Genomic DNA, 13,284 nt, shown 5'->3' on the forward strand with positions numbered 1-13,284 from the left:
GTCTCAGTGGACAATCCCCAGTGAATACCAGCAAAACAAGTGGTAATCTCGTTCTCCAAGTAAAGAAGGACTGGATTCATGGTTTCTATGGAATCCCCATGAAGGTCTCTGAAATCTCATGTGTAGGGGTGATCAATGAATATATACATTTCTTTAAAAACCATTCAGAAATCTTGCCGAGAAAAATGACTTTGTTCATATGATGGCTGTAAGGCTGCTGGCAGCCAACCAAGGCGGTGCATGTTTGAAATTGAGGAGTTAATAAAAGGTACTGATTATATTTGTATTTTAAAGCTTTTATTGATCATAGGGAAGAAGGGACTCTGGCAAGTGCTTAAGAGAACTTTATTTCAGAAATCGAACTCAAGTGAAGTTTAAGCACTAGTAACTGTACTTTCTGTTAGGAAAATTCAGCAGAAATTTTGGAGTATAGAATACAGACAACCAAAAGTGTTTTTTGCTGCTAATTCATAAAGTGTTTCCCGGATTGGAAGGGAAATGATGATCACTGGAAGAGATGGGGCTAAATTATATTAAACGATGCTGTTTTGGGCTCAAGTGAAGTTAAAAAAAACCCATATTCACAATAATTATCATAGAGGGCAGCATTTCCTCATTCATACTTGGTTGGTGTTTTGTTGGTTTTGGTTTGATTTCTTTTGCCACAAGTGATGATTAATTATATGATGCTTATAGTAATCTTACTGCTGTTTCTTACTTGCTATTTCACCTTATATGAGTCCAGTCTTTCCAAGGAAATACCTAGAAACAACTTGTGTTGTTTAAAAGTATTAAAAGGCAGTTAAAGTTAAGACAAAATGAGAGTGGTTAAAATTGCCAGTCTGTAGAGCAACGATAGAGTTTTTAAAATAAAGGACACTCATAAATAAAGGAAACCATATGATTAGTAGCTGTGCTATGGGTATCCAAATTTTGTTTTTACCCCCAATTTGCGACAAATCGTCATGCTTTGTGCTTTTAAATTTTGCAATATATTTATTTTTTCTTTTGGTACACAAGATAAACTTCCAGTGAAACAATAGAAATATTATTTCTGCTTTAAGAGTCATGTAGTGGTTTTGTGAGAAGCAAATGAGCATAGTATGTGGAAACAATGTGAAGGCTATATTACTCTACAGTCATAGTGGGAAACAAGTGCATGAATGTCAGTGATAGTGATTATGTTGATGATGAGTGCAATGATAATGATGAAGATGCTGAAACCTGCTGGTTCTCTTCAATGAGACACCCAGTCTAGTAATACATGGTCTCTATGTCACAGACAACTCCTAACAACCCATGGATTATTCCCCCCTGTTGTAATTATAAAATATAGGCTCAGACATTCATCAACAAAAGCTTACATTTCAAGTAATTGTAAGAGCTAGGATTCGATTTAGTACTAAACTGAGTCTCTCTCCCGTGAACTTACACAGTGAAGCCAAGTAAGCACATCCTCATTCCAAAATAGCAGTCAAAGAATACTTCATACTCACTTTCTGTCTACCCACGAAAATGTCTGTCTGCCTGCTTACCTGTGTATCTATCTATGAGAGATACACCTCAATGGCAGGTTGTGACTTGGAAGCACACATACACACAAGCAAATATTCACTTTATAGTCTTTACTCCTTTACACCTTAAAGAGTTATGGTTTTCCAACTTCATACCCTTCTCAACAATTACAAATACATATTGTGTAAATATTACATAAGATCAGTTATTCCTATGTCGGTTAAATATAACATTAGGTACTGTGTCTCTTCTTAGGAGAATCTATTGTGGAGGAACTTGAAGGAAGGAGGAATCTCCTATAGGATTCCATGTCAGGATGCTGTGGAGAGCCGTCCTTGTCTAGACTCCTGAGGACTCTCTTCTGTGTCCTCTGATTGACATTCTACACAAGTGTTGGCAATGTGAGATAATTCTTACTATAGACATGCACAATTAGGTACAGACAGCTTGTGTTAAGGAATTCAGGCTGACTTATTAAGTCAATGACTTCACAGCCGTTCCAGTGAAACTGACCCTGTCACCTGTTTTACCATTTCCTAGCCTTATCTGTTAGTAAGAAAGATCACTTTCTGGAAGTTTCAGAGTTTCAGAACTTTAGAATATTTCAAGTATCACTTCAGAAGACAGGAAGCAACCCAGATTTTTGCAAAACCTGGTAAAGGGTGGCTTGGGTGTTGGAGGCTTTTAAAAGTTCAATCTGATTTCTTATAAAACTTCCAGCAAAGCCAACTTGTGCCCTTATCTCCCTTTCTTTCTTTTTTTTTTTTTTTTTTTTTTTTTTTTGGTGAATTCACACATTCTCTGGAGCTATGCAAATGATCAGACCAACTTTAAGAGGATCAGCCATATTTTGTAATGAATAATGATTTCTCTTTGAGAAATCAAATCTGAGGAAAGTATAGGGAAAATAAATCAGTGCCCCAAGGGAAAACTGCAGTATCTAGACTCAAGAGAACCGTCCTCCTTGGTTCCCAAGTCTGTCACTAGGTCACTGGACAGTCATGAGTAACTAACTCTCTTCAAATCCTGTGATTCCGCTGTTCTTCCTTGTGATAATGAGACTATCATTGAAAAACTCTGTCTTCTGTGAATATCTGAATTACTTAAATTAGGCTATTTTCCTTAGCTCATGGTCAATTCTAAATTGAAGGATAGGAAAAAGATCTATGTAATTTAATGATGCATTTTGACTTCAGAAGATAGTCATATGTAATTCATTTGGAAATTGGGCACTATTTGTAGAATTATAATTATTATGCTGAATATGTACATCCTCAACTTGATTTACACAGGAGATTGTACGGGGTTTTTTTGGTAAGTGAATTATTCCAATAGGTGAACTTTTATGTTGGGAACATGGTAGAAATTGCATTTCTTTTAGATTTTCTGAGAAATCTTCTTTCTGTGAAAATATGTATGATTGTTGCCAGGTCAACTGAAAGTACAGTAAAACCAGATAATATGAGGAAACAGAAGAAGTTTAAATGATTAAATTTTAGCCATTAAAATAATCTTATTTATGATATAAAAAATCTTATTATTTCTCATTTATTTAGCTTTTATAATGATTATGTATTTCCATAAATTGAACCTCTGGCTTTTATTTTTGTTTTGGATAATTAAAAAGTGAGTCAGCCTTATTTCAGGTGTACTGCCTAAAAATATTTGGATAAACTAAACCACACATTTTTAAAAACATGTATATAAATGTATATTTATATATGTAACATATATATTTATTTACGTTTGCACAGGTTTGTGTGTGTATATAAACTTATGTATGTATGTGTGTGTTTGTGTATATATGTGCATATGTGTTTGTGTATGTGTGTGATCTAGAGAAGTTCATTTAAAACCTCTGAATCTCAATTTTGTCATCTATAAAATGTCGGTGGTGATGTCAATGTGAAGAGCTTGTTATTAGGACTAAATCTAATGGAATCACGGAAGAAATCCTGACAAATTGCAAGTGCCAGTGTGTGGAGATAGCCAATAAAAAAAGTTCATGCTGTTATTGTTCCTTTCATGTAGGATGCCACCTGATTGAAGGTTTAGTTTTCCTAATTGCTGTGAAATGATCATCGGAATTTTTTCTCCTTGCTTTTTCCTCATTTGTATGACAGCATTAATACTGATGCCCAGGTATACACATTTTAGAAGAGTTATAAAAATAAAAGCAAGTGGAAATGTTTTTAAATGGGCTTAAAATATTTACAGCTAATTCTGTTGATAAAAAATTAAGGGACACAAGTAACCTGTTTGGATTTATTTTTACATAAGAAAAAAATGGCCTCTTCACATTACTGAAACAGATGTATAATGACTGAGACTGCTTCCTCATTAGAGACAGAGATCTAATTTTATTTAAATAATGTTATGTGATGGATTAGAACCTTGGAACATGAATAATCAAAGAGATGCTACACTGGTGTTCAAGAGATATTGTAACGTCACAGAACATATCCTGCCACTCACTACTTGGAAAGTCCTATTACCAAGAGCAAGGTCTGGTAGAAAGACTTCTTCCAAGCTTAGCTGAGGGGAAGCGGGATAGGCTTCTGTCTTAATGGGAAGTCCCTCCTCTTTCAGGGCAGTAGACAGGGTCTTTTAAGGGGGTCTTGGCAGTAATGACATGCAGGGGGTGAGGAGATGGGGGTCCAATGACTTGCTTCTGATGTCTTTTCTACCCGGTGGTCTGGCTGGCACCACCACAGGCAGAGCTGGGTTGTAAATTGAGGCAATCTCCTAGTGGAAGGGAGTTCTGTGGGTGCCTGATTTGCTTCAAGATTCCTTCTCTAGAACTTCTAGGTAAACACAAAGTCGTACAAAGTTGCCTTGTAGAATGTGTCTGGTGGAGAGAGTAAAGGCTATATTTGCATTCCTAACCGGCTAAGAAGGAGGTGAGGGAGAAGGAAAAAATAAATTCGTATGGAGACCATCCTGGCTAACACTGTGAAACCCCACCTCTACTAAAATTAAATATATATATATTAGCCGGGCGAGGTGGCGGCGCCTGTAGTCCCAGCTACTCGGGAGGCTGAGGCAGGAGAATGGCGGGAACCCGGGAGGCGGAGCTTGCAGTGAGCTGAGATCCGGCCACTGCACTCCAGCCTGGGCGACAGAGCGAGACTCCGTCTCAAAAAAAAAAAAAAAAAAAAAAAAAAAAAAAAAAAAAAAAAGTCTCATGGAAAGTTTATCATAGATTGCCCTATATAAAATACAAATGATAGAAATGTTTGGAATGTTGTGTTAGTAATTACAAATAGTACTTACTCTATCTGCCAATAATTAAATTACTAATACAAATTGTATACTATTGCTCAGTCTTCGTGCTGATCCCATACTGTTTCCAAATGACTTACATGAAAATAATATATTCCTCTATATTGGCCTTCACAAATTACCCGAGGCCATAAAATAATTGCTCTGTAGAGGCCCAGAAACTTGTAGGAATTTTCTTAAAATGTATTTGGAATTCCAAATAGGGAATAATTTCAGTACATTTAAATGTTTTTAATTAGGGTGAATATACTTAAGATAAACTGCGTCATTTTAACTCTTTTAAGTGTACAGTTTTGTGGCATTAAGGACATTTATATTGTTGTGCAACCGCCCCCACCATGCATCCCCAGAACAGTTTCATCGTCTCCAACTAAAATTATGTTCTCCACACCATTATTCTCCTTGTCTCCATTCGCCGGTCCCCTGGGCTCCAGCATCCCCCTTTCTGTCTTTGTGAATTTGACTGCTCTGGGTACTTCATGTAGGTGAATTCATACAATATTTGTCTCTTTGTGGCTTATTTCACTTTGCATAATGTAATCAAAGTTCATCTATGCTGTAGCATGTGTCGCAATTTATTTCATGATTAAAATGAATAATAGTCCATTGTATGTACTCACTACATTTTTTATTGATTTCTCTGTGGACCGACGCTTAAGATGTTTCTGCCTTTGGGGTGTTGTGAATACTGCTGCTGTGAACGTGGGCATATAAGTATCTTTTGACGGTCTTATTTCTTTTTTTTCTCTCTCTTTTTTAATTATTAATTTTAATTTTTATTATTATACTTTAAGTTCTAGGGTACATGTGCACAATGTGCAGGTTTGTTACATATGTATACTTGTGCCATGTTGGTGTGCTGCACCCATCAACTCGTCAGCACCCATCAACTCATCATTTACATCAGGTATAACTCCCAATGCCATCCCTTCCCTCTCCCCGCTCCCCATAATAGGTCCCTGTGTGTGATGTTCCCCTTCCCGAGTCCAAGTGATCTCATTGTTCAGTTCCCGCCTATGAGTGAGAACATGCGGTGTTTGGTTTTCTGTTCATGCGATAGTTTGCTGAGAATGAAGGTTTCCAGCTGCATCCATGTCCCTACAAAGGACACAAACTCATCCTTTTTTATGGCTGCATAGTATTCCATGGTGTATATGTGCCACATTTTCTTAATCCAGTCTGTCACTGATGGACATTTGGGTTGATTCCAAGTCTTTGCTATAGTGAATAGTGCCGCAATGAACATACGTGTGCATGTGTCTTTATAGCAGCATGACTTATAATCCTTTGGGTATATCCCCAGTAATGGGATAGCTGGGTCAAATGGTATTTCTAGTTCTAGATCCTTGAGGAATTGCCACACTGTTTTCCATAATGGTTGAACTAGTTTACAATCCCACCAACAGTGTAAAAGTGTTCCTATTTCTCCACATCCTCTCCAGCACCTGTTGTTTCCTGACTTTTTAATGATTGCCATTCTAGCTGGTGTGAGATGGTATCTCATTGTGGTTTTGATTTGCATTTCTCTGATGGCCAGTGATGATGAGCATTTCTTCATGTGTCTGTTGGCTGTATGCATGTCTTCTTTTTAGAAATGTCTGTTCATATCCTTTGCCCACTTTTTGATGGGGTTGTTTGTTTTTTTCTTGTAAATGTATTTGAGTTCTTTGTAGGTTCTGGATATTAGTCCTTTGTCAGATGAGTAGATTGCAAAAATTTTCTCCCATTCTGTAAGTTGCCTGTTCACTCTGATGGTAGTTTCTTTTGCTGTGCAGAAGCTCTTTAGTTTAATTAGATGCCATTGGGTATTCAGTTAGGAAAAGAAGAAGTCAAATTGTCCCTGTTTGCAGATGACATGATTGTATATTTAGAAAACCCCATCATCTCAGCCCAAAATCTCCTTAAGCTGATAAGCAACTTCAGCAAAGTCTCAGGATACAAAATTAATGTGCAAAAATCACAAGCATTCTTATACACCAGTAACAGACAGAGAGCCAAATCATGAATGAACTTCCATTTACAATTGCTTCAAAGATAATGAAATACCTAGGAATCCAACTTACAAGGGATGTAAAGGACTTCTTTAAGGAGAACTACAAACCAAAAGAGGACACAAACAAATGGAAGAACATACCATGCTCATGGATAGGAAAAATCAATATCATGAAAATGGCCATACTGCCCAAGGTAATTTATAGATTCAATGCCATCCCCATCAAGCTACCAATGACTTTCTTTACAGAATTGGAAAAAACTGCTTTAAAGTTCATATGGAACCAAAAAAGAGCCCGCATTGCCAAGACAATCCTAAGTCAAAAGAACAAAGCTGGAGGCATCATGCTACCTGACTTCAAACTTTACTACAAGACTACAGTAACCGAAACAGCATGGTACTGGTAGCAAAACAGAGATATAAACCAAGGGAACAGAACAGAGTCCTCAGAAATAATACCACACATCTACAGCCATCTGATCTTTGACAAACCTGAGAAAAACAAGAAATGGGGAAAGGATTCCCTATTTAATAAATGTTGCTGGGAAAATTGGCTAGCCATAAGTAGAAAGCTGAAACTGTATCCTTTCCTTACTCCTTATACGAAAATTAATTCAAGATGGATTAGAGACTTAAATGTTAGACCTAATACCATAAAAACCCTTGAGGGTCTTATTTCTTTGGGTCCACATTCCGAAGTGAAATAGCTGGAGCATATACTAATTCTGTTTAATTTTCGAAGAAATTACTATACAGATGGTCCAGAAACACAATATTTTGATGACTTTTTGACTTTAATATGCATTTATAGGAACATATAATCCTATTGTAAGTCAAGGAGCATCTGGAATTACAATGGTTTGACTTACAACATTTTAACATTGAGATGACTTTTTCAGGATAGTAAATGTATTTTTTACTTATGATATTTTCGACTCATAATGATTTCATCAGGCTGAAACCCATCATAAATTGAGAAGCCTCTCAATCATTTTCCTCAGAGGCTATACAATTTCATTTTGGCTCTGGCTATACTTTTATCATTTTAGCTCTTACACTTAGGTCATTGATTTATTTTGACTTAATTTTTCTATGTGCTGTAAAGTAAGCATCCAATTTCAATGTTTTGAATGTAGTTATCCAGTTTTTCAAACACTGTTTATTGAAAACACTGTCCCTTCCCAATTGAGTAAACTCGGTTCCCTTTCCAAAAAATATATTGCTGTTTATAGGAGAGTCTATTTCTTGACTCTATTTTCTTCCTCCTCCTCTCCTCCTCCTCCTCCTCCTCCTTCTTCTTCTTCTTCTTTTCCTTTCTTCTTCCTCTTCCTCTTCCTCCTCTTCTTTTTGTTTGAGACACAGTCTCACTCTGTCACCCAAGTGGGAATGTGGGGCTACAATCTTGGCTCACTGCAACCTTGCCTCCCTGGCTCAAGCAATCCTCCCACCTCAGTCTCCCCAAGTAGCTGGGACTACTGGTGTGAACCACCACCCCTAGCTAATTTTTGTATTTTTTGTAGAAACAGGATTTTTCCATTTTGGTTGGTCTCAATGTTGTGAGCTCAATCTGCCTGCCTCAGCCTCCCAACAAGCTGGGGATTACAGGTGTGAACAAACACACTTGACCTCCCCTTTCTTCTATTGGTATACATGCCTGGTTTTTTAACAAGGCCATACTGTGTTGATTACTGTAGATTTTGGAAGTGGAACAAGACAAGGATGCGCACTCTTACCATTCCTCTTCCACATAGTACTGGAAGTCCTAGCCAGAGCAATCAGACAAGAGAAAGAAATAAAGGGCATCCATATTGGTAAATAGGAAGTCAAACTGTTGCTGTTTGCTGATGATATGATTGTTTACCTAGAAAACCCTAAAGACTTCCCCAGATAGCTCCTAGAACTAATAAAGGAATTCAGCCAAGTTTCAGGATACAAAATTAATTTACATAAATCAGTAGCTCTCCTATTTACCAACAGCAGCCAAGCAGATATTCTAAGCATTAGGGAAGCAAAGACACAGAATACACATCCTACTGGTGAGAGCTTGAGCAGATGCATGGAAGGTAAAATGAAATTGGCATATAGATATTCAGATATCTATATCTAGGGTCCACGGTAACTTGGGAATTGTGAAACTGAATGAAGAGGCAAAAAAGAATGAACATTTAGTGGTGGCACACATTAAAAGCCAAGACTGTGAGTTACATTTTGTGAAAAAGGTACCTAAAATAATAATTCATTCTACATTTCAAAATAGAAGAACCAAATAATGATGTCTGACTTAGAGAAAGTTTGACTTGGAATTATTATGCAAAGACAATTCAAGAAGGAAATAAAAGTTCCTCCAAATGAGTGATAGGCTGCTGCAGCTTTAGAAGTAAGTCTTACACAATAAGTGTAGAAAAATATCATTCAGAAAACGTAATGCTAGTTTATTCATAATAAGATCCAAACATATGCATTTAACTTACCTTTCCATGCATTTGTTTTAAGCATAACATATAATCTTGATTACATCTGAGTCTGTGTTCGACATCAAACATTCCTATCCTTTTGAAGTTGTAAGACAAATGATTTTTCCCATAAATGTATATATTTCCTAGAAAAAAATTTGGTTATAAATATTTGTCTCATCAAATATTAATCTCTGGATAGAAAATACGATTTTTTTTTTCTAAATACGAAAGATTAGTTTGTCATTTAAGAGTTATAAAGTTGTATAAATAATTCACAGTCTAACTAAACTAAGGATTTTAAAAAACAATTGGCTTGCTATTCTATAAGCAGTCCCCTCTTATCCACTGTTTTGCTTTCCATGATTTCTCCTGTGATCAACTGCAGTCTGAAAATATTGTGTGGAAAATGCCACAAATGAACACTTCGTAAATTATAAATTGGTTTTCAGTCATAGCCCAGTGTTGCCTCATAGTGCCTACATTGTTCCCCTCACTTTATTTCATCATGTAGACATTTTGTCTTCCCATGAAGTATTTTGTCATCACAAGAAAAATGAGCACAGTACAACGAGGTATTTTGAGAAAAAGAAAGGAACTGCATTTGCATAACTTTTATTACAGTATATAGTTATAATTGTTCTATTTTATTTGTAGTTATTTTTGTTAATCTCGTCTAATTTATAAATTAAAATTTATAACATGTATTGATGGATATAAAAATAGTGTATATAGGATTCAGTGTCAACTGCAATTTCAGGCATTCATGAGGGGCCTTGGAATGCAGCCCCTGCGTATAATGGGGGAACTACTGTACTTGACTTACCCTTGTATCTCCCTTCAGGAAGGATCATATGAATGTCCCATGGAAAATTACAATCAAACGTTAACTGATTTCGTCTTATTGGGGCTGTTTCCACCAGCGAAATTTGGCCTCTTCCTCTTCATTCTCATTGTCCTCATTTTCCTAATGGCTGTAATTGGAAACCTATCCATGATTCTTCTCATCTTCTTGGACACCCATCTCCACACACCCATGTATTTCCTACTTAGTCAGCTCTCACTCATTGACCTAAATTACATCTCCACCATTGTTCCTAAGATGGCTTCTGATTTTCTGCGTAGAAACAAATCTATCTCCTTCATTGGGTGTGGGACTCAGAGTTTCTTCTTCATGACTTTCGCAGGTGCAGAAGCACTGCTCCTGACATCAATGGCCTATGATCGTTATGTGGCCATTTGTCTTCCTCTCCACTATCCCATCCGTATGAGCAAAAGAATGTGTGTGCTGATGATAACAGGATCTTGGATGATAGGCTCCATCAACTCTTGTGCTCACACAGTATATGCACTCCGTATCCCATATTGCAAGTCCAGAGCCATCAATCATTTTTTCTGTGATGTTCCAACTATGTTGACATTAGCCTGTACAGACACCTGGGTCTATGAGTATACAGTGTTTCTGAGCAGCACCATGTTTCTTGTGTTTCCCTTCACTGGCATTGCATGTTCCTATGGCCGAGTTCTCCTCGCTGTCTACCGCATGCATTCTGCAGAAGGGAGGAAGAAGGCCTATTCGACCTGCAGCACCCACCTCACTGTAGTGACTTTCTACTATGCACCCTTTGCTTATACCTATCTACGTCCAAGATCCCTGCAATCTCCGACAGAGGACAAGGTTCTGGCTGTCTTCTACACCATCCTCACCCCAATGTTCAACCCCATCATCTACAGCCTGAGAAACAAGGAGGTGATGGGGGCCCTGACACGAGTGATTTGGAAAATCTTTTCTGTGAAAATGTAGACATATGTTCTGTCTTAGAGTCAAATCATCTTAGCTATGTACAGCAGTTAAGAAAAACATTATTACATGTCCAGTGTGTCAAACCGAGGTTAATCTAGATTTGTCTTTTAATTTAGTCTTGACATTATAGTTGCATATTCTAAGACATTTATTTTGTTTTTGTTTATGTTTCTTTTTATCAAAAGACAGATCATATATTTTCCACTAAATTGTAAGGGCATAGAATTTCATTATCATGTAGAAATCAAAACAATATCTGTCCAAAGGAATCATATCATTGAGCATAATAGTTATATGTTGATTATTTCCCATTATTATTAAAATAAGACAAAATAATAAATTAAGATTACTGAATCTAATTGAATATCAAATAATATTTACTCTCAACTGGTGTGTATGTATTCCTCTTTTTGCTAAAGTAATGATTTATAAAGAAATTTACCTCAGGATAAATACTTATGTCTGGGGTGAAGCCAATTTGGCTTTAGTAAAACAACAATTTCTTTATAAGAGATTCTACAGAAGTTACCTTCTCTAGAACCTCTTAGATTACAGTTGACTTAGACTTAGTCAAGTGTGGAGTAGGTTATTTGAACCATTCCCCAGTCACATCACAACACACTCAACGTTTGTCTCCTGTGTAGCCACGGGTATTCTCATGCAAGACATTCTCTCCTGAACAAATTTTTTTCTACTTACTCTTCTTCTAAATCAACAAGTCTGTAGATCTTGGATTGGGATCAGCTCCTCTGCTCCACTATTTTTATACCTGCTTAGGCATGTGCCTAAAAGGATCAACATTATTTTCATAAAAGTTCTCTGCTTAGGTCCATTCTCTGAGTGAAAAGTCATGACTCTCCAGAAGAGCCCATTCCTGAGAAACTCTTTAATCTCTGAGGAGAGGAGGCAAGAAGGAAGATAGAATGAGCAAGTAAGAGAAAAGCCCTGCATTTTACAAGTTTCCATAGTGTAACATTTTTCTGTAATTACTTTTCCAAAGTTCTTTCTGTTGCTCTCAAGTAGAATAATCTTCACTCTGGAAATATAATTAAAATGCATAAAAAGTATTTATTTGAAGAGTAACATCACGTGATCAGAAAATATATTTTCATTTAGTATTAATTTTATTTATTTATTTTGTTTATTTTTTATGTTACTTTAAGTTCTGGCATATGTGAGCAGAACATGCAGGTTTGTTACATAGGTTTACACGTGCCGTTGTGCTTTGCTGCACCTGTCAACCCATCATGTAGGTTTTAAGCCCCGTATGCTTTAGGTATTTGTCCTAATGCTCTCCCTCCCCTTGCCCAAGAATTTGTAATGATAGCCATTAAAATCTCAATGTAGAAAATTTTATATCCGATTTGAAAAAGAAAACTGTAGGCTTTAATATTATGTATCTAAAATGCTATTATAGCAATGTAAAATAAAATAGATGATAGTGTAAAATGACTGTTAAATACAAGAAAATATGTATTCAATATTTACAACATTGAACTTTTCATTGTAAATAATATAAAACTATGTTTTGTCTTTACTTTTATAAAATGCATTTTTCTTAAAATACACTGTGTATCCATTAAAAGTCACTTGACAAATATAAGTGTGTCTATGTAAAAAGTAGATTATAAACGTGTTTACCTCTGTAAATCTAACATTGTTTTAAAAAGAAAAGCCCCAGATTGTCCAAACCACAGCAGTGATGAATGCCTGATCTGCAGTTGACCCTTGAACAATGCAGACTTGAACTGTGCAGGCCACTTACACATGGATTTCCTTCTGCCTCCGCCACTCCTGAGACAGCAAGATCAACCTCTCCTCCTCTTCGAAGGTCATTCAAAGGTCCTGAATGTTTCATATTTTTCACATAGAACTTTCCTGAAGAGAATCCCAAGCATGGTTCACATTGGTTCTCACAAGCTGCGAAAAACTGGGAATGATTATGTTACTATGATTGTAGCCTTCCAGTGAAAGTCCCAGTTTCATTTCTTTCTGTCCTTCAATCCAGACTGGCTTTCAGACACAAAAAGAAAAATACTTCATGATCTCACTTATATATTGGGCCTAAAAATAAACTGAATACAGAGAAACAGAGAGTAGAATGGTGGTTACTCAAAGTTAGCTTGTCTGAGAAACTGACTCGGTGCAGGATGCAGTGTCGTCATCTCACTGTCTCATGAGGTCACCACTCACTCTCCACCAATCAGCAATCGCCACACGTTAGCTCGTCAGGCAAC

At 36.6% G+C, this 13,284-nt stretch overlaps 1 protein-coding gene across 1 annotated transcript; it reads left to right on the forward strand.

The window, feature by feature from the left end:
- The first annotated feature begins 189 nt into the window (after positions 1–189).
- Positions 190–12,415, forward strand: LOC103230955 (olfactory receptor 2L5). The gene is made up of 2 exons (XM_073011441.1): positions 190–268; positions 10,088–12,415. Exon 2 carries the CDS (start codon positions 10,109–10,111, stop codon positions 11,045–11,047), a length of 939 nt encoding a protein of 312 aa, XP_072867542.1. The 5' UTR covers positions 190–268; positions 10,088–10,108; the 3' UTR covers positions 11,048–12,415.
- Positions 12,416–13,284: the final 869 nt, after the last annotated feature.

This window comes from Chlorocebus sabaeus, chromosome 25 (assembly GCF_047675955.1).
Source record: "Chlorocebus sabaeus isolate Y175 chromosome 25, mChlSab1.0.hap1, whole genome shotgun sequence".
NCBI lineage: Eukaryota > Metazoa > Chordata > Mammalia > Primates > Cercopithecidae > Chlorocebus > Chlorocebus sabaeus.

What these genes read in the sequence shown, in the direction of transcription:
- LOC103230955 (XM_073011441.1), top strand. Translation starts at nt 10,109, where the DNA reads ATGGAAAATTACAATCAAACGTTAACTGATTTCGTCTTATTGGGGCTG.